Below are 25,537 nucleotides of genomic sequence, written 5' to 3' on the forward strand. Positions count from 1 at the left end.
GGGATTTGGGGAGGTTCCAAGGAATTGGGGTGTTCCCAGGGATTTGGGGGTGTTCGCAGGAATTTGGGGGGGGTCCCAGGAATTTGGGGGGGTCCCCCCCCGACATCCGGAGCAGCGCATCAGCCTCCGGCTCAGTAGTAGAGCTCTCGGTCCCACCAACCTGGAGGGGGACACACACGGGGGGGGGGGGGGGGGGGGGGAGGGGGTGAGGATGGGGGGGGGACACCCCCCAAAGTCTCCCGGGGGGGTTTGGGGGGGTCACTCACTTCCCGGGTGTCTCCGCACCCCCAATTTGCGGATTTCGTCGTAGATGAGGATGAGGAGCCCGAAGGGCATCGGGACGAACCACCACTGGAACCTGAAGGGGGGGGGGGGGGAGATTTTGGGGGGGGGGGGGAATTTGGGGGGGGGGGGGGTACGGTCAGGGGACACCCCAATGTCCGGGAAAGGGGGTCGGGAGGGGACCCCGATGTTTGGGGAGGGGGTCGGGGGGGGCTGGTGTCCGGGAAGGGCCCCCCAATTTTTGGGATGGGGATCGGGGGGGGGACCCCAATTTTTGGGATGGGGGGTGGGGGGGGGTCTCATGTCTGGGAAGGGGCCCCCAATTTTTGGGATGGGGGTCAGGGGGGACCCCAACTTTTAGGATGGGGGGTGGGGGAGGGACCCCAATATTTGGGATGGGGGTCGGGGGGAACCCCAATATCCAGAGATGGGGGTCGGGGAGGGACTCCATTTTTTGGGATGGGGGTCGGGGGGGACCCCAATTTTTGGGATAGGGGTCAGCGGGGGGTCTCGTGTCTGGGAAGGGGACCCCAATATCCAGAGATGGGGATCGGAGGGGAACCCCAATTTTTGAGATGGGGGTCGAGGGGGGTCTCGTGTCTGGGAAGGGGCCCCCAATTTTTGGGATGGGGGTCGGGGGGGGTCTCGTGTCTGGGAAGGTGCCCCCAATTTTTGGGATGGGTGTCGGGGGGGAACCCCAATATTTGGGATGGGGGTCGGGGGGAACCCCAATATCCAGAGATGGGGGTCGGGGAGGGACTCCATTTTTTGGGATGGGGGTCGGGGGGGGGTCTCGTGTCTGGGAAGTGGCCCCCAATTTTTGGGGGGACCCCAATTTTTGGGATAGGGGTCAGCGGGGGGTCTCGTGTCTGGGAAGGGGACCCCAATATCCAGAGATGGGGATCGGAGGGGAACCCCAATTTTTGAGATGGGGGTCGAGGGGGGTCTCGTGTCTGGGAAGGGGCCCCCAATTTTTGGGATGGGGGTCGGGGGGGGGTCTCGTGTCTGGGAAGGGGCCCCCAATTTTTGGGATGGGGGTTGGGGGGTGGTCTCGTGTCTGGGAAGGGGACCCAATATCCAGAGATGGGGCTCGGGGGGGGGATGGGGACACCCCCCGATGTCTGGGGAGGGGGTCGGGGGGTGCCCCGTGTGGGGCCGCACCGGATGGGCATGAAGTTGAAGACGTTGGGCATTCCGGGGCAGTAACAGAGGAAACAGCCGATGGACACCTGGAACACGATGGCGATCACCAGGATGCGGTTCCTGCCGGGAAACCCCACCCTATAGCGCTCCGGGGGCCCCTATAGCGCTCCGGGGGCCCCTATAGCCCCCTCCCCCCATAGGCACCCTCTATGGGCACCTATAGCGCTGTAGGGGCCTCTGCAGCGGAGCACATATAGGCACTGGGGGGGGATATATGCACACGGGCACCAGAGGAGACCCTATAGACCCTATAGGCGGTGGAAGAGGCCCTATAGCCCCCCATAGGCGCCAGCAGAGCGCCCTGCCCCCCTATAGACCCCATAGGCACTGGAAGAGGCCCTATAGCCCGCGGATGAACCCCTACAGCCCCCCATAGGCGCCAGCAGAGCGCCCTGCCCCCCTATAGACCCCATAGGCACTGGAAGAGCCTTTAGAGCCCCTATAGCAGAGCCCCCGTAGCGCCCATAGGCATCGGCAGAGCCCCTATAGCGCCCACAGGTCCTGGCAGAGCCCCTATAGGTCCTGGCACAGTGCCTATAGGTACTGGCAGAGCCCCTATAGGTCCTGGGAGAGCCCCTATAGGTACTGGGAGAGCACCTATAGGTACTGGGAGAGCCCCTATAGGTCCTGGAAGAGCTTCTATAGGTCCTGGGAGAGCCCCTATAGGTCCTGGCAGACCCCCTATAGGTCCTGGGAGAGTGCCTATAGGTACTGGCAGACCCCCTATAGGTCCTGGCAGAGCCCCTATAGGTCCTGGAAGAGCTTCTATAGGTACTGGCAGAGCCCATATAGGTCCTGGGAGAGCCCCTATAGGTCCTGGCACAGCCCCTATAGGTCTTGACAGACCCCCTATAGGTCCTGGAAGAGCTTCTATAGGTCCTGGGAGAGCTTCTATAGGTCTTGACAGACCCCCTATAGGCCCTGGAAGAGCTTCTATAGGTCCTGGCACAGCCCCTATAGGTCCTGGCACAGCCCCTATAGGTCTTGACAGACACCCTATAGGTCCTGGCAGAGCCCCTATGGATCCTGGCAGAGCTCCTGCCCCCCCATAGCCGCCCCAAGACACCCCCGTCGACCCCCCGCAGGGTCCCATCGCCCCCCCGGTGGCCCCCTATAGGCGCTCGAAGAACTCCTTTCCCTCCCTCCCTTCCCCCCCCCCCGCCCCCTATAGCCCCCTATAGCCCCCTATAGCCCCCTATAGCCCCTATAGGCACCGAAAGAGGCCCTGCTGGAAGAGGGAGAGGCGCCGGGTCTTGCGGATGAGGACGTCGGCGATTTGGCACATCTCGATGCTGATGAAGAAGACGGTGTAACACGTGTACTGCTGATAGCGGCGCTGCTCGAAGGTCTGCGGGGGGGGGGACACACACGTATGGGTCAGGGGGGGACCTATAGGGACCTATAGGGGGTCTATGGGGGGGGGCGGTGGGTACCCATTGTTGGCCGTAGCTGTCCTGCAGCTCCTGCTCGTGGGTGTCCTCCCAGCGCGGGCGCAGCCCCAGGCAGAGCAGTGGCCACCAGCCCTCCTGCGCCATGGCCACGAAGTAGTCGGTGAAGCCGGCGAAGGACTGGATGGCACCTGCCGAGGGCTTCCGTTGGTTGCCCGGGGGACCCGGCTGGCCGGCGACACAGTGGCCCAGGATAGCCAGGGACCCGTGGACCCAGGTGGCCAAGGACTCGTGGGCCCAGCTGGCCGGCGACACAGTGGCCCAGATGGCCAAGGGCCAATGGACCTGGCTGGCCAGTGACCAAGTGGCCCAGGTGGTCAAGGACCCACAGACCCACAGTGGCCCAGGTGGCCAAGGACCCATGGACCCAGGTGGCCAGGGACCCACAGACCCAGGTAGCCAAGAACTCCTGGACCCAGCTGGCCAGTGACCAAGTGGCCCAGGTGGCCAAGGACCCATGGACCTGGCTGGCCAGTGACCAAGTGGCCCAGGTGGTCAAGGACCCACAGACCCACAGTGGCCCAGGTGGCCAGGGACCCACAGACCCAGGTGGCCAAGAACTCCTGGACCCAGCTGGCCAGTGACCAAGTGGCCCAGGTGGCCAAGGACCCATGGACCTGGCTGGCCAGTGACCAAGTGGCCCAGGTGGTCAAGGACCCACAGACCCACAGTGGCCCAGGTGGCCAGTGACCAAGTGGCCCAGGTGGCCAAGGACCCATGGAGCTGGCTGGCCAGCAACCAAGTGGCCCAGGTGGCCAAGGACCAATGGACCCAGGTGGCCAGGGACCCACAGACCCAGGTGGCCGAGGACCCGTGGACCCAGGTGGCCAGGGACCCACAGACCCAGGTGGCCAGCAACCGAATGGCCCAGGTGGCCAAGGACTCATGGACCCAGCTGGCTGGCGACACAGTAGCCCAGGTGGCCAAGGACCAATGGACCCAGGTGGCCAGTGACCAAGGGTCCCAGGTGGCCAAGGACCTGTGGACTCAGGTGGCCAGGGACCCATGGACCCAGCTGGCCAGCGACCGAATGGCCCAGGTGGCCATGGACCCGTGGACCCAGGTGGTCAGAGACCAAGGGACCCAGGTGGCCAAGGACCTGTGGACCCAGCTGGCCAGCAACCGAGTGGCCCAGGTGGCCAAGGACCCACAGATTGACATGGCCAGCGACCAAGGGACCTGGCTGGCCAGGGATCCATGGACCTAGGTGGCCAAGGACCCATAGACCCAGGTGGCCAGAGACCAAGGGACCCAGGTGGCCAGGGACCATGGTGGCCAAGGAAGGACCCAGGTGTCTGGGTGGCCAGAGATGCATAGACCAAGGGACCCAGGTGGCCAGGGACCACAGGACCCAGGTGGCCACTGACCCATGGACCAAGGTGGCCAGGCCCCAAGGGACTCGGGTGGCCATGGACCCATAGACCCATGTGGCCAGGCCCCAAGGGCCTTAGGTGGCCGGAGACCCATCGACCGAGGGACCCAGGTGACCCCTCCTCCCCTGGGGACCCAGGAGGTCCCCCCCTCGGCCCCCCGCCCCCGAGAGGGCCCCGTGGCCACCGGCCCGTACCGATCTGGAAGTAGGAATAAGCCGCCAAAGGTTCGTTGACCAACCGGTCGCGTCGAGGGTTGCGCGGCTTCAGGTGCATGATGTCACTCTCCGCCCTCTCGTAGGCCAAGGAGACCGAGGGGAACTGCGGGCGGGGGCGTCCCAGTGAGGGACCCCCACCTCCTGGTGGGACCCCCACCTCCCGGTGGGACCCCGATGTCCCGGTGGGACCCCAGAGCCACGTGAGGCACCCATGTGCCTGGGTGGAGAACCTCAACAGCCATAGGAGGAACCCCGGTTCCTGGGTGAGGAACCTCAACGACCAGTTGCTGGACTGGTTGATGGACCCGGGGGTCTGGGAGGGGACCCCAGTGTCTGGGAGGGACCCCGGGGTCCAGGTGGGACCCCAGAGCCACGTGAGGCACCGACGTGCCTGGGTGGAGAACCTCAACGGCCATAGGAGGAACCCCGGTTCCTGGGTGAGGAACCTCAACGACCAGTTGCTGGACTGGTTGCTGGACCCGGGGGTCTGGGAGAGACCCACATCTCTGGGAGGGACCCCAACATCCAGGTGGGACCCCAGAGCCACGTGAGGCACCCACGTGCCTGGGTGGAGAACCTCAACGGCCATAGGAGGAACCCCGGTTCCTGGGTGAGGAACCTCAACGACCAGTTGCTGGACTGGTTGATGGACCCGGGGGTCTGGGAGAGACCCACATCTCTGGGAGGGACCCCAACATCCAGGTGGGACCCCAGAGCCACGTGAGGCACCCACGTGCCTGGGTGGAGAACCTCAACGGCCATAGGAGGAACCCCGGTTCCTGGGTGAGGAACCTCAACGACCAGTTGCTGGACTGGTTGATGGACCCGGGGGTCTGGGAGGGGACCCCAGTGTCTGGGAGGGACCCCGAGGTCCAGGTGGGACCCCAGAGCCACGTGAGGCACCCACGTGCCTGGGTGGAGAACCTCAACGGCCATAGGAGGAACCCCGGTTCCTGGGTGAGGAACCTCAACGACCAGTTGCTGGACTGGTTGCTGGACCCGGGGGTCTGGGAGAGACCCACATCTCTGGGAGGGACCCCAACATCCAGGTGGGACCCCAGAGCCACGTGAGGCACCCACGTGCCTGGGTGGAGAACCTCAACGGCCATAGGAGGAACCCCGGTTCCTGGGTGAGGAACCTCAACGACCAGTTGCTGGACTGGTTGCTGGACGCGGGTGCCCAGGGGGTGGGGGGACCCACGTGCCCGGGGCGGTGACCCCGGTGGCCGGTCACTCACGATGTCAGTGCAGAGCTCGATGAAGAGGATGGTGATGCAACCCAAGGGCAGGGGGACGCTGGCCGTGATGTAGATGAGGTACGGGGTCAACTCGGGGATGTTCTTGGTCAAGGTGTAGGCGATGGACTTCTTCAGGTTGTCAAAGATCAAGCGGCCTGCGAAGGGTGGGGACGAGGTCACCGGGGTGGCGTCACCTCCTCTCAACCACCCCCCCACCCCCCCCCCGGTGGCCCCAACCATCACCTTGCTCCACCCCGGTGACGATGGAGGCGAAGTTGTCATCGAGGAGGATCATGTCGGCCGCGTTCTTGGCGGCGTCGGAGCCGGCGATGCCCATGGCCACCCCGATGTCCGCCTTCTTCAGCGCCGGGGAGTCGTTCACCCCGTCCCCCGTCACCGCCACGATGGCGCCCTGGGGACACGGGGACCCGAGGGGCGAGGGATGAGGACCATCCCCATCATGATGGCGGGTTGAGGGCATCTCCATCCTGATGGCACCTTGGGGACATCCTCATCCCCACCCTGATGGCACCTCAGGGACACGGGGACTGGAGGGACGAGGATGGGGACCATCACCGTCCCCATCATGGTGGCACCCTGGGGACACGGGGACCTGAGGGATGAGGATGAGGACCATCCCCATCATGATGGCGGGTTGAGGGCATCTCCATCCTGATGGCACCTTGGGGACATCCCCACCCTGATGGCACCCTGGGGACATCCCTGTCCTCATAGTGGTGGCACCTTGGGGACACGGGGACCCGAGGGGTGAGGGATGAGGACCATCCCCATCATGATGGCGGGTTGAGGGCATCTCCATCCTGATGGCACCTTGGGGACATCCCCACCCTGATGGCACCCTGGGGACACGGGGACTGGAGGGACGAGGATGGGGACCATCACCGTCCCCATCATGGTGGCACCCTGGGGACACGGGGACCTGAGGGATGAGGATGAGGACCATCCCCATCATGATGGCGGGTTGAGGGCATCTCCATCCTGATGGCACCTTGGGGACATCCCCACCCTGATGGCACCCTGGGGACATCCCTGTCCTCATAGTGGTGGCACCTTGGGGACACGGGGACCCGAGGGGTGAGGGATGAGGACCATCCCCATCATGATGGCGGGTTGAGGGCATCTCCATCCTGATGGCACCTTGGGGACATCCCCAGCCCCACCCTGATGGCACCTCAGGGACATGGGGACTGGAGGGATGAGGATGGGGACCATCACCATCCCCATCATGGTGGCACCCTGGGGACATGGGGACCCGAGGGGTGAGGGATGAGGACCATCCCCATCACGATGGCGGGTTGAGGGCATCTCCATCCTGATGGCACCTTGGGGACATCCCCACCCTGATGGCACCCTGGGGACATCCCTGTCCTCATAGTGGTGGCACCTTGGGGACATCCCCACCCTGATGGCACCGTGGGGACATGGGGACTGGAGGGATGAGGATGGGGACCATCACCGTCCCCATCGTGATGGCACCTTGGGGACATCCCCAGCCCCACCCTGATGGCACCTCAGGGACTGGAGGGATGAGGATGGGGACCATCACTGTCCCCATCATGGTGGCACCCTGGGGACACGGGGACCCGAGGGGCGAGGGATGAGGACCATCCCCATCACGATGGCGGGTTGAGGGCATCTCCATCCTGATGGCACCTTGGGGACATCCCCAGCCCCACCCTGATGGCACCTCAGGGACTGGAGGGATGAGGATGAGGACCATCCCCATCATGATGGCGGGTTGAGGGCATCTCCATCCTGATGGCACCATGGGGACATCCCCACCCTGATGGCACCCTGGGGACATGGGGACTGGAGGGATGAGGATGGGGACCATCACTGTCCCCATCATGGTGGCACCTTGGGGACACGGGGACCTGAGGGATGAGGATGAGGACCATCTCTGTCATCATGATGGTGGGTTGAGGGCATCTCCATCGTGATGGCACCGTGGGGACATGGGGACTGGAGGGATGAGGATGGGGACCATCACCGTCCCCATCATGGTGGCACCTTGGGGACACGGGGACCTGAGGGATGAGGATGAGGACCATCTCTGTCATCATGATGGTGGGTTGAGGGCATCTCCATCGTGATGGCACCTTGGGGACACGGGGACCCGAGGGATGAGGATGAGGACCATCCCCATCATGATGGCGGGTTGAGGGCATCCCCATCCTGATGGCACCATGGGGACATCCCTGTCCTCATAGTGGTGGCACCTTGGGGACATCCCCACCCTGATGGCACCATGGGGACATGGGGACTGGAGGGATGAGGATGGGGACCATCACCATCATGATGGCAGGTTGAGGGCATCTCCATCCTGATGGCACCTTGGGGACATCCCCACCCTGATGGCACCTCAGGGACACGGGGACCTGAGGGATGAGGATGAGGACCATCTCTGTCATCATGATGGCGGGTTGAGGGCATCTCCATCGTGATGGCACCTTGGGGACATCCCCACCCTGATGGCACCGTGGGGACATCCCCATCCTCATAGTGGTGGCACCCTGGGGACATGGGGACCCGAGGGATGAGGATGAGGACCATCACTGTCATCATGATGGCGGGTTGAGGGCATCTCCATCGTGATGGCACCTTGGGGACATCCCCACCCTGATGGCACCGTGGGGACACGGGGACCGGAGGGATGAGGATGGGGACCATCACCGTCCCCATCATGGTGGCACCCTGGGGACAAGGACTCTGGCTTGTCCCAACGTCCTCAAGGCCACCCAATGTCCCAAATGTCCCCGTGTCCTCCACCTCCCCAAAGCCCCCAATGTCCCCAAGTTCTCCACATCCCCAAAGTCCCCAGTGTCCCCCCAGTGTCCCCCCCAGTGTCCCCACCAGCCGCTGGCAGCTCTCCACGATGACGAGTTTCTGCTGCGGTGACGTCCGGGCGAAGACCATCTCGGGGTGGGCGCGGAGAAGACCTTCCAGAGCCGCCGGTGTCATGGCCGCCAGCTCCGCCCCCGTCACCACCCGCGCCCGGGCCTGCCTGGGTGAGGTGACGAGGCCGCGGTGGGACGTCCGGATCCCTCGGGGACACCAGCGTCACCTCCCCGGGGTCACCCGGGACCCACCTGGGGTCCACCCGCTCCAGGGGCAGGCGGAGCCGAGCGGCCACCTCCTCGGGGGTCTCGCTGCCCTCCGAGATGATGCCAACGGCCGCCGCGATGGCCTTGGCCGTGATGGGGTGGTCCCCCGTCACCATGATCACCTGGGGGACAAGGGGACGTGGGGGACATGGGGGGGGGACGGGGGACCTGATGGCCACCCCGGGGTTCCTGGTGGTCTCCTCTGGTCTCCCGTGTCCATCTCTGTCCTTGATGGCCCCCCATCCCCACGTCCCTCCTGTCCCCCCATGTCCTTCCCTGTCCTTGATGGCCCCCCATCCCCATGTCCCTCTTGTCCCCCCATGTCCTTCCCTGTCCTTGATGGCCCCCCATCCCCACGTCCCTCCTGTCCCCCCATGTCCTCCTGTCCCCCCATGTCCTCCTGTCCCCCCATGTCCTCCCATGTCCTTGATGGCCCTCCATCCCCACGTCCCTCCTGTCCCCCCACGTCCCTCCTGTCCCCCCGTGTCCTTCCCTGTCCTTGATGGCCCCCCATCCCCACGTCCCTCTGGATCCCCATGTCCTCCTGTCCCCCCGTGTCCTCCCATGTTCTTGATGGCCCCACGTCCCTCCTGATCCCCATGTCCCCTCCTGTCCCTCCATGTTCTCAATGTCCCCCTCAATCTCCATGTCCCCATGTATCTCCATCTCCTCCCATGTCCTTGATGGCCCCCCATCCCCACGTCCCTCCGGATCTCCATGTCCTCCTGTCCCCCCATGTCCTCCCTTGTCCTTGATGGCCCCCCATCCCCACGTCCCTCCTGTCCCCCCATGTCCTTCCCTGTCCTTGATGGCCCCCCATCCCCACGTCCCTCCTGTCCCCCCATGTCCTCCTCTCCCCCCATGTCCTTCCCTGTCCTTGATGGCCCCCCATCCCCACGTCCCTCCTGATCCCCATGTCCTCATGTCCCCCCATGTCCTCATTTCCCCCCATGTCCTCCTGTCCCCCCCTGCCCTCCCATGTCCTTGATGGCCCCCCATCCCCACGTCCCTCCTGATCCCCATGTCCCCCCTCCACGTCCCTCCATGTCCTTGATGGCCCCCGTGTCCCCTACCCTGATACCGGCCGTGCGACACTTCAGCACGGCCTGGGGGACGGTGGCCCTGGGGGGGTCGATCATGGACACCAGTCCGGCGAAGCACAGCCCCACGGCCACCTCCGGCAGAGCTTCGGGGTCCGTCCCCGCCGCCACCGTCCCCGCCGGCAGCCAGCGGGCGCAGAACCCTGGGGGGAGGACAAGGCGGGGGGATGTGAGGGGGACATGGGGTGGCATCGGGACCCACGTCCCCACCTCCCCGTGATGTCCCCCCATCCCCATGTCTCCATCTCCCCCCCATCTCCCCGTGATGTCCCTCCATCCCCACGTCCCCCATGTCCCCATCTCCCCCCCATCTCCCCATGGTGTCCCTCCATCCCCACGTCCCCCATGTCTCCATCTTCCCCCCATCTCCCCATGGTGTCCCTCCATCCCCACGTCCCCCATGTCCCCATCTCCCCCCCATCTCCCCATGATGTCCCCATGTCCCCATCTCCCCCCCCATCTCCCTGTGATGTCCCCCCATCCCCACGTCCCCCATGTCTCCATCTCCCCCCCATCTCCCCATGGTGTCCCTCCATCCCCACGTCCCCCATGTCCCCATCTCCCCCCCCATCTCCCCATGATGTCCCCCCATCCCCACATCCCCCATGTCCCCATCTCCCCCCCATCTCCCCATGATGTCCCCATGTCCCCATCTCCCCCCCCATCTCCCTGTGATGTCCCCCCATCCCCACGTCCCCCATGTCCCCATCTCCCCCCCCATCTCCCCGTGATGTCCCCCCATCCCCACGTCCCCCATGTCCCCATCTCCCCCCCCATCTCCCCATGGTGTCCCTCCATCCTCACGTCCCCCACATCCCCGTTTCTCCCCATGTCCCCCCATCTCCCCATGGTGTCCCCCCATCCCCACGTCCCCATCTCCCCCTGGTGGCCCTCCATCCCACCATCTCCATTTCCCCCCACGTCCCTCCCCTTCCCCCCCCCCCCGACCCCACTCACCCAACACCCTCTCCCCACGGCCCCCCAGCTCGGCGTAGGCCCCCTCGAAGGCCTCCCGCCACTGGGCGTCCAGGGCCAACTCCTGTCCCTTCAGCAGCACCGTGCTGCACCTCTCCAGCACCCGCTCGGGGGCACCTTTCAACACCAACAGTTGACGTTCTCCTGCCTCGTGCACCGACAGCTGTGGAGGGACCCGGACGTCTGCGTTCCCACCTGGACGTACGGCTCTTCCCCAAACATCTGGGTCCTCTCCCCCACCCCGCCCCAGAAGTTGGGCTCCACCCTAGACACATGGGTGCTTCTCAACAGCATGGGTGGCCTTCAGGTACCTGGGTCACCCTTGGACACCTGGGTCCCTCCTGGACATCAAGGTCCCTCTTGGCCACTTGGGGTCCTTCATGAACGTCAAGGTCCCCCGTGACCACTTGGGTTCCTCCTGAACATCAAGGTCCCTCCTGGACAACCCATGTCCTCCTTGGACACCTGGGTTCTTCATGACCATCAATGTCCCTCTTGGCCACCTGAGTCCCTCTTGACCACTCGGGGTCCTTCATGACCATCAAGGTCCCTCTTGGCTACTTGGGGTCCTCTTGGCCACTTGGGTCCTTCATGACCATCAAGGTCCCTCTTGGCCAGTTGGGGTCCTCCTGAACATCAAGGTCCCTCTTGGCCAGTTGGGGTTCTTCATGACCATCAAGGTCCCTCTTGGCCACTTGGGGTCCTCCTGAACATCAAGGTCCCTCTTGGCCACCTGAGTCCCTCTTGGCCACTTGGGTCCTTCATGACCATCAAGGTCCCTCTTGGCCACCTGAGTCCCTCTTGGCCACTTGGGTCCTTCATGACCATCAAGGTCCCTCTTGGCCAGTTGGGGTCCTCCTGAACATCAAGGTCCCTCTTGGCCAGTTGGGGTTCTTCATGACCATCAAGGTCCCTCTTGGCCACTTGGGGTCCTCCTGAACATCAAGGTCCCTCTTGGCCACCTGAGTCCCTCTTGGCCACTTGGGTCCTTCATGACCATCAAGGTCCCTCTTGGCCACCTGAGTCCCTCTTGACCACTCAGGGTCCTTCATGACCATCAAGGTCCCTCTTGGCCACCTGAGTCCCTCTTGGCCACTTGGGTCCTTCATGACCATCAAGGTCCCTCTTGGCCACCTGAGTCCCTCTTGGCCACTCAGGGTCCTTCATGACCATCAAGGTCCCTCTTGGCCACCTGAGTCCCTCTTGGCCACTTGGGGTCCTCCTGAACATCAAGGTCCCTCTTGACCGCTTGAGGTCCTTCATGACCATCAAGGTCCCTCTTGGCCACTTGGGGTCCTCCTGAACATCAAGGTCCCTCTTGGCCACCTGAGTCCCTCTTGGCCACTTGGGTCCTTCATGACCATCAAGGTCCCTCTTGGCCACCTGAGTCCCTCTTGACCACTCAGGGTCCTTCATGACCATCAAGGTCCCTCTTGGCCACCTGAGTCCCTCTTGGCCACTTGGGTCCTTCATGACCATCAAGGTCCCTCTTGGCCACCTGAGTCCCTCTTGGCCACTCAGGGTCCTTCATGACCATCAAGGTCCCTCTTGGCCACCTGAGTCCCTCTTGGCCACTTGGGGTCCTCCTGAACATCAAGGTCCCTCTTGACCGCTTGAGGTCCTTCATGACCATCAAGGTCCCTCTTGGCCACTTGGGGTCCTCCTGAACATCAAGGTCCCTCTTGACCGCTTGAGGTCCTTCACAACCGTCAAGGTCCCTCTTGGCCACCGGGGTCCCGCCCCACATATGTGGGTCCGCCCCCCGCCCGTGTCCCCTCACCTGGAACTTGTTGGTGGAGTTGAAGGGCAGTTCGGCCACTTTGGGGAACCGTCCCCGCGCCTCCGCCACCGTCCCCACCGTCACCTCCGCGAACTTCAGCAGCGCCGTCTCCGACGCGTCGCCGATGACCTCGCGCTGCCGGGGGCGGGGCTTGAGCGGGCGGGGCTCGGGGGCGGGGCCCATCTCCCCCCAGAGAGGCCCCCCTACGGGGGAGGTCCTGGCCCCTGTAGGTCCCTCTGATCCTTCTATGGGACCCCCCTGAGGGTCCTCCTGTTGCCCTCACAGCCCCATATAGGGCTCCTATAGGGCGTTTCCAGCCCCATAGAATGAGCCTATGGGCACCCCGGCCCCTATATGCCCCTCCCACCCCCTATAGGGCCCCTATAGGAGTCCTGGCCCCTATACGCCCCTCCCAGCCCCATATAGGACCCCTATAATCCCCTCCCAGCCCCATATAGGGCCCCTATAGGAGTCCTGGCCCCTATATGCCCCTTCCAGCCCCATACAGGACCCCTATACGCCCCTCCCAGCCCCATACAGGACCCCTATACGTCCCTCCCAGCCCCATATAGGGCCCCTATAGGAGTCCTGGCCCCTATATGCCCCTCCCAGCCCCATATAGGGCCCCTATAGGAGTCCTGACCCCTATACGCCCCTCCCAGCCCCATATAGGACCCCTATAAGGAGTCCTGGCCCCTATACGCCCCTCCCAGCCCCATACAGGACCCCTATAGGAGTCCTGGCCCCTATACGCCCCTCCCAGCCCCATATCGGACCCCTATAGAGGTCCTGGCCCCTATACGCCCCTCCCAGCCCCATATCGGACCCCTATAGGAGTCCTGGCCCCTATACGCCCCTCCCAGCCCCATACAGGACCCCTATACGTCCCTCCCAGCCCCATATCGGACCCCTATAGGAGTCCTGGCCCCTATACGCCCCTCCCAGCCCCATACAGGACCCCTATCCGCCCCTCCCAGCCCCATATAGGGCCCCTATAGGGGTCCTGGCCCCTATACACCCCTCCCAGCCCCCTATAGGACCCCTATACTCCCCTCCCAGCCCCATATAGGACCCCCATACGCCCCTCCCAGCCCCATACAGGACCCCTATCCGCCCCTCCCAGCCCCATATAGGACCCCTATACGTCCCTCCCAGCCCCATATAGGGCCCCTATAGGTCCCCGTGGCCCCACAGCCGTCCCACCTTGGCCACGGGGACGTTGTCTTGTCCCGGTTTGAACTGGGCCCTGTTGCAGAGGGTGAGGACGCGGCTCAGCATGGTCCACGTCTCCGAGGACTGGTCGAAGCTCTGCCCTGGGTGGGGGGTGGACATCAGGGTGGGGGGCAACTTGAGGGGGGGGGGGGGGGGGCGGTGGGGTGGCCCCGGGGGGGGGGCCGGGCGGGCTCACCCGATTGGTCCTCGGTGGTGTCGGCCGTATGGATCTGGTTGTCGAACCAGAGGTGCGCCACCGTCATGCGGTTCTGGGTGAGGGTCCCCGTCTTGTCGGAGCAGATGACGGAGGTGGAACCCAACGTCTCCACCGCCTCCAGGTTCTTCACCACGCAGTTCTTCCTCGCCAGCCGCTTGGCCGTCAAGGAGAGGCAAACCTGGGGTTGGAGAAGGTCCTCAGCACCCCGGGGAACCCTGGTGGCCCTATAGCACCCGTAGCACCCTTGAGGACCTCTTGGAGCTCCTGCGGTGGCCTTGGAGCCATGGGGATCTCCAGGAAAGCCATTGATGCCCATGGACCCATAGGGACAACCAGAACCTATATGGCAGCCCTGGGTTGTGATGGAGCCATGGGGACCTCGTGGGTCGCAGGAGAGCCTCATGGTTCCACGAAGACCCTCAAGTCCCCTATAGCACCCATAGGTTGTCATGGACCTCATGGGTTCCAGGTGAGTCCCATGGTTCCATGAAGATCCTCAAGTCCTCTATAGCACCCATGAGTTGTGATGGAGCCATGGGGACCTCAAGGGTCCCAGGTGAGCCCCATGGTTCCATGAAGAATCTCAAGTTCCCCATAGCACCCATGGGTTGTGATGGACCTCAAGGGTCCCAGGTGAGCCCCATAGTCCAGTGCAGAACCTCAAGTCCCCCATAGCACCCATGGGTTGTGATGGACCCATGGGGACCTCAAGGGTCCCAGGTGAGCCCCATAGTCCAGTGAAGAACCTCAAGTCCCCCATAGCACCCATGGGCTGTGATGGGACCCACAGCCCTATAGCTCCAACCCCCCGCCCCGTGACGCCCCAAAACCATACCGTGACAGTGGCCAGCAGCCCCTCGGGCACGTAGGCCACGACGATGGCCATGAAGAAGACCATGGCCCGGAGGAAGGGGTAACCGATGACCATGGCCACCACGAAGAAGGTGGCGCCGAAGAAGATGGCGAGGCCGGCGATGATGTCGACGAAGTGCTCGATCTCGATGGCGATGGGCGTCTTCTCGTTCTCCACCCCCGAGGCCAAGCTGGCGATGCGCCCGATGATGGTCCGGTCACCCGTGTTGATGACCAACCCCATGGCCGTCCCTAGAGGAGCCGGGGAGGTGGGGGTGGGTTACGCCCCCCCCCCCCCCCCCCCGTGCCGGTGAGATCCAGGAGGTTCCAAAAAAGGAAGCCGGGAGTCTGGGTGGGACGTCACCTTCTAAGCACATGGTGGAGAAGAAGGCGATGTTGCGGGTCTCCAGGGGTGAGTCATGGGTGCACTCAGGCGACCGCGTTTGGGGCTCCGATTCGCCCGTCAACGACGAGTTGTCCACCTGGAGGCGGCGGGAGGAGGACAACTGCTCGTCCCACCCGGGTGTCCCCCCACCCCCCACCCCCAGAGAAGGACCCAGATGTCCACGGCCACCTTGCAACCCTGCGCCGAGATGATACGGATGTCCGCGGGGACACGGTCCCCTCCTTTGATCTCCACCAGGTCACCCACCACCAACTCGTTGGCGTTGATCTGTAACTTGTCCCCTTCTCGGATGACGGTGGCTTGCTGGAGGTGACGGAAGACCACTCAGGTGGCCGGGTGGTGACCCAGATACCCCTCCACCCCCCACCCCCAGAGAAGGAACCTGGTGGTGGCCCCACCTGGGGGACGAGGTTCTTGAAGCTGGCGATGATGTTGGTGCTCTTGAACTCTTGGTAGTAACCGAAGCAACCGGTGACGACCACGACGGCGATGAGGGCGATGGCCAGGTAGAGCTGGAGGTGGTGGAGACAGGATCAGGCCCCCCCCGGGGACACACACACCCCCACACCCCCCCAGGGACCACCTCCCCCCCCCCCCCCAACTCTCCAAGGTGGCCCCAGGTGTCCTCCTCCTCCCCCCTCCAGAAGGTCCCGGGTATGTTGAAGCCCTCCAAGTTTGTCCCTCTTGAGGGTTTCTGGCTTCCAGGTGCCCCCCGAGATGGACCCAGATGTTCTCCACCGCAGATGGACCCAGATGTTCCCCTTGGATGGACCCAGGTGCCCCCTCTAAGGTGGACCCAGATGGACCCAGATGTTCTCCACTGCAGATGGACCCAGATGTTCCCCTCGGATGGACCCAGGTGTCCCCTCTAAGGTGGACGCAGATGTTCCCCCAGATGAACCCAGATGTTCTCCACCGCAGATGGACCCAGATGTTCCCCCAGATGAACCCAGATGTTCTCCACCGCAGATGGACCTAGATGTTCCCCCAGACACCCCCTCCAAGATGCACCCCGATGTTCCCCCAGATGTTCCCCTAGATGTTCTCCACCGCAGATGCACCCCGATGTTCCCCCAGGATGGACCCAGCTGTCCCCTCTGAGGTGTTCCCCCAGGTCAACCCAGACGTTCTCCATCACAGATGGACCCAGATGTTCCCCCAGATGTCCCCCCAGATGTCCCCTCCAAAGATGGACCCAGATGTCCCCTCCAAGACAGACTCAGATGTCCCCTCCAAGACGGACCCCGACGTTCCCCCAGATGCTGCCCTAGACGTTCTCCACTGCAGATGGCCCCAGACGTCCCCCGAGATGCCTCCAGGCGTTCCTCAACCCACGGACCCATGCGTTCCCCTCCCCCCGCCCCGAGATAGCCCCAGATGTTCCCCCCGGAGATGGCCCCAGATGTTCCCCCCGCCCCCCGGAGATGGCCCCATGTGTCCGGCGTACGTTGTCGGAGCTGCCGCGGTCCCCCTCCCCCTCCTGGACGCCGTAGGCGATGAGGCAAATGGCGGCCGCCACCCACATCAGGCACTGGAGACCCCCGGCCAGTTGCCGCCCAAATTTGACACACTCGGGGGTCCCCCGGGGGGGGCGGAGCTCGTTGGGACCATCCCGCAGCAGCCGCTCGGCCGCCACCGCCTCCACCAGGCCCTGCCGGGGTCAACGGGGTCGTGGGGTCAACGGGGTTGGTGGGGTCAGTGGGGTTGGTGGGGTCAATGGGGTTGGTGGGGTCAGTGGGGCTGGTGGGGTCAATGGGGTTGGTGGGGTCAGTGGGGTTGATGGGGCTGGTGGGGTCAATGGGGTTGGTGGGGTCAGTGGGGTCGGTGGGGTTCATGGGGTCAACAGGGTTGGTGGGGTTGATGGGGTCAATGGGGCTGGTGGGGTTGATGGGGTCAACGGGGTTGGTGGGGTTGATGGGGTCAATGGGGCTGGTGGGGTCAATAGGACTGGTGGGGTTGATGGGGTCAATGGAGTCAATGGGACTGGTGGGGTCAATGGGGTTGGTGGGGTCAATGGGGTTGATGGGGTCAATGGGGTTGGGGTCAATGGGGTTGTGGGGGGTCAACGGGGTTGGTGGAGTCAATGGGGCTGGTGGGGTTGGTGGGGTCAATGGGGTTGGTGGGGTTGATGGGGTTGGTGGGGTCAACGGGGTCGGTGGGGTCAATGGGGTTGATGGGGTCAATGGGGTCAATGGGGCTGGTGGCGTCAACGGGGTTGTGGGGGGTCAATGGGGCTGGTGGGGTTGATGGGGTTGGTGGGGTCAATGAGGTCAATGGGGTTGGTGGGGTCAATGGGGCTGGTGGGGTCAGTGGGGCTGGTGGGGTCAATAGGGTCGGTGGGGTGGATTGGGGTCAACGGGGTCGGTGGAGGTCAGTGGGGTCAGTGGGTCATGGGGGGTCAACGGGGTCAGTGGGGTGGATTGGGGTCAACGGGGTTGTGGGGTCAATGGGGTCGGTGGGGGTCAGTGGGTCATGGGGGGTCAACGGGGTCGGGGGGGTGGATTGGGGTCGGGGGGGTCGGGGGGCAGAGGGGGTTGGGGGCGGGGTGGGGGTGGGGTCAGGGGGGTCGGAGGTCAGGGGTCAGAGGTCACCCGCCTCGGTGCCGCTGGTGCTGTACTTGACCTCCAGGTCGGTCACGGTGAGTCTGTGGTCATCCTGGAGGCCTCTGCCTCAGCGCCCTCCCAGTGCCCCCAGTCCAGCCCAGTGGCCTCGCCGCCCCCTCCCAGTGCCATACCCACCTTCCCCCTCCATCCTCTTGACCCTTCTTGACCTCCCACTCCTCCCCGTTGACCCTCCCAGTCCTTCCCAGAGCCCTGTTGACCTTTGTGGACCTCCCCGTGTCCACGTCGGCCTCCCAGTCCCTCCCAGTTCCCCCCGCTGACTGGCCTGGTTGCCTCCACTGACCCTTGTTGACCCCCCCAATCCCTCTGGTTGACCTCCCAGTGCCCTTCATTGACCCCCCAGTCCCTCCCAGTCCCTCAGTGGACCTCCTACTCCCCCCAGTTGACCTCCCAGTCCCACCAGTTGACCTCCCAGTGCCCTCCATTGCCCCCCACTCCCTCCCAGTCCCTCAGTGGACCTCCTACTCCCCCCAGTTGACCTCCCAGTCCCACCAGTTGACCTCCCAGTGTCCCCCATTGCCCCCCACTCCCTCCCAGTCCCCCTTGTTGGCTCCCCGGTCCCTCCCAGTTCCCTCAGTTGACCTTCCAGTCCCCCCAGTTGACCTCCCAGTGTCTCCCATTGCCCTCCACTCCCTCCCAGTCCCTCAGTGGACCTCCTACTCCCCCCAGTTGACCTCCCAGTCCCACCAGTTGACCTCCCAGTGCCTCCCATTGCCCCCTAGTCCCTTCCAGTCCCCCTTGTTGGCTCCCCGGTCCCTCCCAGTTCCCTCAGTTGACCTCCCAGTCCCACCAGTTGACCTCCCAGTGCCTCCCATTGCCCCCCAGTCCCTTCCAGTCCCCCTTGTTGGCTCCCCGGTCCCTCCCAGTTCCCTCAGTTGACCTCCCAGTCCCACCAGTTGACCTCCCAGTGTCCCCCATTGGCCCCACTCCCTCCCAGTCCCTCAGTGGACCTCCTACTCCCCCCAGTTGACCTCCCAGTCCCACCAGTTGACCTCCCAGTGTCCCCCATTGCCCCCCACTCCCTCCCAGTCCCTCAGTGGACCTCCCAGTCCCACCAGTTGACCTCCCAGTGCCTCCCATTGCCCCCCAGTCCCTTCCAGTCCCCCTTGTTGGCTCCCCGGTCCCTCCCAGTTCCCTCAGTTGACCTTCCAGTCCCCCCAGTTGACCTCCCAGTGTCTCCCATTGCCCTCCACTCCCTCCCAGTCCCTCAGTGGACCTCCTACTCCCCCCAGTTGACCTCCCAGTCCCACCAGTTGACCTCCCAGTGCCTCCCATTGCCCCCTAGTCCCTCCCAGTCCCCCTTGTTGGCTCCCCAGTCCCTCCCAGTCCCCCCAGTTGACCTCCCAGTGCCCCCCAGTCCCTCCCAGTCCCCCTCGTTGGCCTCCCAGTCCCTCCCAGTGGCCCCAGTTGCCCTCCCCGTTGCCTCATACCACGTCCATCTCCTTCTTCATGTCCTCCAGCTTCTCCCGCTTGCGGTGGCCACGCCCCTTGGGCGCGGGGGGCGGGGCCTGTCCCCGCGGCCCCAACTCATAGCTCTCCTGTGGGCAGAGGTCGGAGGTCAGAGGTCATCCGGGGGTCACGTCCCTCCGTCCCTCCCTCCCTCCCTCCCACCATCCCTCCGTCTGTCCCTCTGTCCATCCCTCTGTCCGTCCTTCTGTCCATCCCTCCGTCCCTCCGCCCATCCCTCTGTCCATCCCTCCGTCCCTCCCTCCCACCATCTCTCCATCCCCCCCTCTGTCCGTCCTTCTGTCCCTCTGTCCATCCCTCCGTCCATCCCTCCCTCCCTCCCTCTCTCCCTCCATGCCTCTGTCCTTCCGCCCATCCTTCTGTCTGTCCTTCCATCTGTCCATCCATCTCTCTGTCCATCCTTCTGCCCATCTCTCCACCCCTCCTCCACCTCTCCATCCCTCCTCCATCCCCCATCTCTCATCCCACCATCTCTCCATCCTTCCTCCGTCCCTCCATCTCTCCATCCCTCCTCCATCCCTCCATCTCTCCACTTCTCCATCCCTCTGGCTCTTCATCCTTCCTCCATCCCTCCATCCCTCCATCCCTCCTCCACCTCTCCATCCCTCTCCATGCTTCTTCCATCCCTCCTCCATCCCTCCGTCCCTCCGTCCCTCCATCGCTCCATCCCTCCACCTCTTCATCCCATTCCATCCCTCCTCCGTCCCTCCATCTCTCTCCATCCCTCCATCCCTCCTCCATCCCTCCATCCCTCCTCCATCCATCCATCCTTCCTCCATCCCTCCATCTCTCCATACCACCATCCCTCCTCAATCCCTCCATCCCTCCATCCCTCCTCCACCTCTCCATCCCTCTCCATGCTTCTTCCATCCCTTCTCCATCCCTCCATCTCTCCTCCATCCCTCCATCCCTCCTCCACCTCTCCGTCCCTCTCCATTCTTCTTCCATCCCTCCTCCGTCCCTCCATCCCTCTCCATCCCTCCATCCCTCCACCTCTTCATCCCACTCCATCCTTCCTCCATCCCTCCGTCCCTCCGTCCCTCCATCGCTCCATCCCTCCACCTCTTCATCCCACTCCATCCCTCCTCCATCCCTCTCCACCTCTCCATCCCTCCTCCCTCTCTCCATCCCTCCTCCCTCCCTCCATCCCTCCTCCATCCATCCATCCCTCCATCTCTCCATACCACCATCCCTCCTCAATCCCTCCATCCCTCCATCCCTCCATCCCTCCTCCACCTCTCCGTCCCTCTCCATTCTTCTTCCATCCCTCCTCCGTCCCTCCATCCCTCTCCATCCCTCCATCCCTCCACCTCTTCATCCCACTCCATCCTTCCTCCATCCCTCCGTCCCTCCGTCCCTCCATCGCTCCATCCCTCCACCTCTTCATCCCACTCCATCCCTCCTCCATCCCTCTCCACCTCTCCATCCCTCCTCCCTCTCTCCATCCCTCCTCCCTCCCTCCATCCCTCCTCCATCCATCCATCCCTCCATCTCTCCATACCACCATCCCTCCTCAATCCCTCCATCCCTCCATCCCTCCATCCCTCCTCCACCTCTCCGTCCCTCTCCATTCTTCTTCCATCCCTCCTCCATCCCTCCATCCCTCCACCTCTTCATCCCACTCCATCCCTCCTCCATCCCTCCATCCCTCCTCCATCCCTCCTCCACCTCTCCGTCCCTCTCCATTCTTCTTCCATCCCTCCTCCGTCCCTCCATCCCTCCTCCATCCATCCATCCATCCATCCATCCATCCATCCATCCATCCCTCCTCCACCTCTCCATCCCTCCATCTCTCCATCTCTCCTCCACATCTCCATCCCTCCTCCATCCCTCCATCCCTCCTCTGTCCCTCCATCCCTCCTCCATCCATCCATCCATCCATCCATCCCTCCCTCCATCTCTCCATACCTCCATCCCTCCTCCATCCCCCCATCCCTCCACCTCTTCATCCCTCTCCATCCCTCCTCCATCCCTCCATCTCTCTCCATCCCTCCATCCCTCTCCATCCCTCCTCCATCCATCCCTCCATCCCTCCTCCGTCCCTCCATCCCTCCATCCCTCCACCCCCCCACCCCCCATCCCTCTCTCTCTCCATCCCCCCCCCCCCCAACCCCCTTCACCTCCTTCCCCATGGCAGCTCCCAGTGCTTCCCAGTGCCTCCCAGTCCACCCCCACCCCCCCCAAACCTCCCCTTATACCCCCTTCGGGGAACCGCCCCAAGGTGACCTCAACCGGGGCCCTCCCGTGGCGGGGGAGGGGCGGGCGGGGACACCTCCCTTTGCTTTTTGGGGGGTGGACAAACCTGGGCCGGAGGGGGGGGGAGGGGTTTATTTTTTGGGGGGGGGGGAGGGGTGACCCCGACACTTGGGTCCCCCCCAAATCCACCGGGGGTCACACATGGGGTGGGGGGGGGGGGAGGGGTGGAGGGTCCCCCTCCCCCCCATGTCCAACCCCCCCCCCCCCTCCCCCCCCCCCCCTTTATCAGGTTTGGGCTTATCAAATGTGGGGGAGGGGGAGGTCCCCCCCTGCCCCCCTTCCCCCCCCTCCCCCCCCTCCCCCCGCAGCCCCTCGTTAATGATTAATGAGCCGTATCTTATCAGCCTCGTTCCCGGCGGCCGCGTGACGGGCGGGGGTGGGGTGGGGGTGGGGGGTGGGGGGGGTCTCTGGGGGTTCGGGGAGTTCCCATCATGCTTTGCTCTCCCGCCCCATAACCACCGTACCCGTAACCTTGAAAGGGACCCACCGGCGGCCGGGGCCCCACGGCATCACCTTGGCGTGCCCACAGGTCCCACCGCCCCATAGCTCCCACCACCCCATGGCTCCCACCGCCCCATAGCTCCCACCGCCCCATAGGTCTCACCACCCCATGGACCTCCTGCTCCAAAGGGGCACAGACGTCCGGGTCCCACCACCCCACAGCTCCCACCACCCCATAGACCCCCATGACCTGAAGGAACCCAACATCTGGGTCCCACCACCCCACAGGTCCCACCGCCCCATAGCTCCCACCGCCCCATGGCTCCCACCGCCCCATAGCTCCCACCACCCCATAGGTCTCACCACCCCATGGACCTCCTGCTCCAAAGGGGCACAGACGTCCGGGTCCCACCGCCCCATAGCTCCCACCACCCCATAGACCCCCATGACCTGAAGGAACCTGACATCTGGGTCCCACCACCCCACAGGTCCCACCGCCCCATAGCTCCCACCACCCCATAGACCCCCATGACCTGAAGGAACCCGACATCTGGGTCCCACCACCCCACAGGTCCCACCACCCCATAGCTCCCACCACCCCATGGACCTCCTGCCCCAAAGGGACACAGACATCTGGGTCCCACCACCCCATAGATTCCCCAAAGGGCACCCAGTCATCTGGGTCCCACCACCCCACAGGTCCCATCACCCCATAGCTCCCACCACCCCATAGCTCCCACCACCCCATAGACCCCCATGACCTGAAGGAACCCAACATCTGGGTCCCACCACCCCACAGGTCCCATCACCCCATAGCTCCCACCACCCCATAGACCCCCATGACCTGAAGGAACCCGACATCTGGGTCCCACCACCCCACAGGTCCCACCACCCCATGGACCTCCTGCCCCAAAGGGACACAGACATCTGGGTCCCACCACCCCATAGATTCCCCAAAGGGGACTGAGGCATCCAGGTCCCACCACCCCACAGATCCCACCACCCCATAGCTCCCACCACCCCACGGACCTCCTGCCTCCCCAAAGTCCACCCACCCCCCCCCCCCAGCCTCCGGGCCCCACGGCGTCACCCTGTCATGCATGGGTGAACCCAACCGGATGGGCTCCCATGATGCTTTGCTCCACCATCCCCCCCCCCCCACCCCCACCCCACAAGGGGCCCCAGGTGTCAGGAGGTCCCAACAGGCTTTGCGATGTGTGGGGTGGAGGGGGGTGACATGACCCTCCCCCCGATTCCTGAGTCCCCTATGGGGCACGACCCGAACGTCCTCCATCCTTCGCGTTCAACTTAGGGGGCGGGTGGCAGGTGAGAGGGGACCACTGATTGGGCCGGAGGCCGGGGTGGCCTTTGGGGGGCAGGAGGTCCGTGGGGCGGTGGGAGCTGTGGGGTGGTGGGACCTATGGGACGGTGGGAGCTGTGGGGTGGTGGGAGCTATGGGGTGGTGGGAGCTGTGGGGTGGTGGGACCTGGACGTCTGGGTTCCTTTGGGTCATGGGGGTCTATGGGATGGTGGGACCTATGGGGTGGTGGGACCTGTGGGGTGGTGGGAGCTATAGGGTGGTGGGACCCGGTTGCCTGGGTGTCCTTTGGGGCAGGAGGGCCATGGGGTGGTAGGAGCTATGGGGTGGTGGGACCTGTGGGGTGGTGGGACACTGATGCCTGAGTCCCCTTTGGGGAATCTATGGGGTGGTGGGACCCAGATGTCGGGTTCCTTCAGGTCATGGGGGTCTATGGGGTGGTGGGAGCTATGGGGTGGTGGGACCCGGATGTCTGTGTCCCTTTGGGGCAGGAGGTCCATGGGGTGGTGGGAGCTATGGGGTGGTGGGACCTGTGGGGTGATGGACCCAGACGCCTGGGTGCCCTTTGGGGAATCTATGGGGTGGTGGGACCCAGATGTCGGGTTCCTTCAGGTCATGGGGTTCTATGGGGTGGTGGAACCCGGACACCTGGATGCCCTTTGGAGCAGGAGGTCCATGGGGCGGTGGGAGCTATGGGGCGGTGGGAGCTGTGGGGTGGTGGGACGTGGACGCCTGAGTCCCCTTAGGGGGCAGGAGATGTGTGGGGTGGGGGGTGGCGGTGGCACCTGCGAAAAGGGAAGGAAGTGCGCTCGGCCGCCTTCGGGCGGGGGAGGAGAAGCCGAGAACCCGGACGTATGGGTGCCCCCCCCCCGCCCCCGCCCCCACCCCCCACCCGGATGTGTGGGTCTCAGTGGGGCGGAATCAAGAAGTCCAACCCGACCATCTGAGTCCTCTTCCAGTTGACGTTTTGACCTCTTCGAGAAGGTCCGGAGGTGGTCGACAATGAAGTTCTTCGTCTTCTTCTTCTTCCTCATCCCCGGTAGGGCCTTTCCATGGGTCGCCGTGGGGTGGGGTGGGGGGTGGGGGGAGGAGAAGGTCCCCCATGTCTGGGTCCTTCTGGTCTTTAAGGGGTGGAGGGGGTGATGGGTCGGGTTCTCCAGATGTCCGGGGCCTCAAAACATCTGGGGCCTCAATCTCCTGCGTCCCCCCGGATGTGTGGGTCACTCCGGACGTGTGGGTCGGCGGCCACCTGTGTCCCTGGACTTATGGGGCAAAACACCTTGGGCCCCATAGCACCTGGGTCCCTGGATGCCTGTGTCACCTGGAGATGTGGGTTCCTCTGACCTTTGGGTTTGAAGGCCTCCTCAGAACATCTCAGTGCTCGGACATCGGGGGCCCGGGACATGTGGGTCCTCGGCCACTTGTGTCCCCGGACTTGTGGGTCCCCAAAACACCTTGGGCCCCACAACACCTGGGTCCCCAATTGCCTGTGTCACCTGGAGATATGGGTTCCTCTGACCTTTGGGCTTGAAGGCCTCCTCAGAACATCTCAGTGCTCGGATATGGGGGTCCCGGGACACGTGGGTCCTCGGCTGCTTGTGTCCCCGGACTTGTGGGTCCCCAAAACACCTTGGGCCCCACAACACCTGGGTCCCCAGTTGCCTGTGTCACCTGGAGACGTGGGTTCCTCGGGCTTTTGGGTTTGAAGGCCTCCTCAGAACATCTCAGTGCTTGGATATGGGGGTCCCGGGACATGTGGGTCCTCGGCCACTTGTGTCCCCGGACTTGTGGGTCCCCAAAACACCTTGGGCCCCATAGCACCTGGGTCCCCAGTTGCCTGTGTCACGTGGAGACGAGGGTTCCTCTGACCTTCGGGCTTGAAGGCCTCCTCAGAACATCTCAGTGCTCGGATATGGGGGTCCCGGGGCGTGTGGGTCCTCGGCCACCTGTGTCCCTGGACTTGTGGGTCCCCAAAACACCTTGGGCCCCATAGCACCTGGGTCCCTGG

At 64.2% G+C, this 25,537-nt stretch overlaps 1 protein-coding gene across 1 annotated transcript; it reads right to left on the reverse strand.

Moving 5' to 3' along the window:
- ATP4A (ATPase H+/K+ transporting subunit alpha) lies at positions 1-24,563 on the reverse strand (the record flags this gene model as incomplete). Its single annotated transcript, XM_082500519.1, has 23 exons — positions 1-160; positions 267-358; positions 1,444-1,545; positions 2,700-2,833; positions 2,919-3,064; positions 4,501-4,624; positions 5,760-5,914; positions 6,003-6,171; positions 8,634-8,784; positions 8,870-9,006; positions 9,958-10,127; positions 10,942-11,122; positions 12,740-12,874; positions 13,943-14,052; positions 14,148-14,346; positions 15,004-15,272; positions 15,385-15,502; positions 15,595-15,729; positions 15,825-15,938; positions 16,874-17,077; positions 18,022-18,081; positions 19,478-19,585; positions 24,465-24,563. 23 exons carry the CDS (start codon positions 24,561-24,563, stop codon positions 132-134), a joined length of 3,141 nt encoding a protein of 1,046 aa, XP_082356645.1. The 3' UTR covers positions 1-131.
- Positions 24,564-25,537: the final 974 nt, after the last annotated feature.

Source organism: Vanellus vanellus (genome assembly GCF_965231255.1).
Source record: "Vanellus vanellus genome assembly, contig: HAP1_SCAFFOLD_1620, whole genome shotgun sequence".
NCBI lineage: Eukaryota > Metazoa > Chordata > Aves > Charadriiformes > Charadriidae > Vanellus > Vanellus vanellus.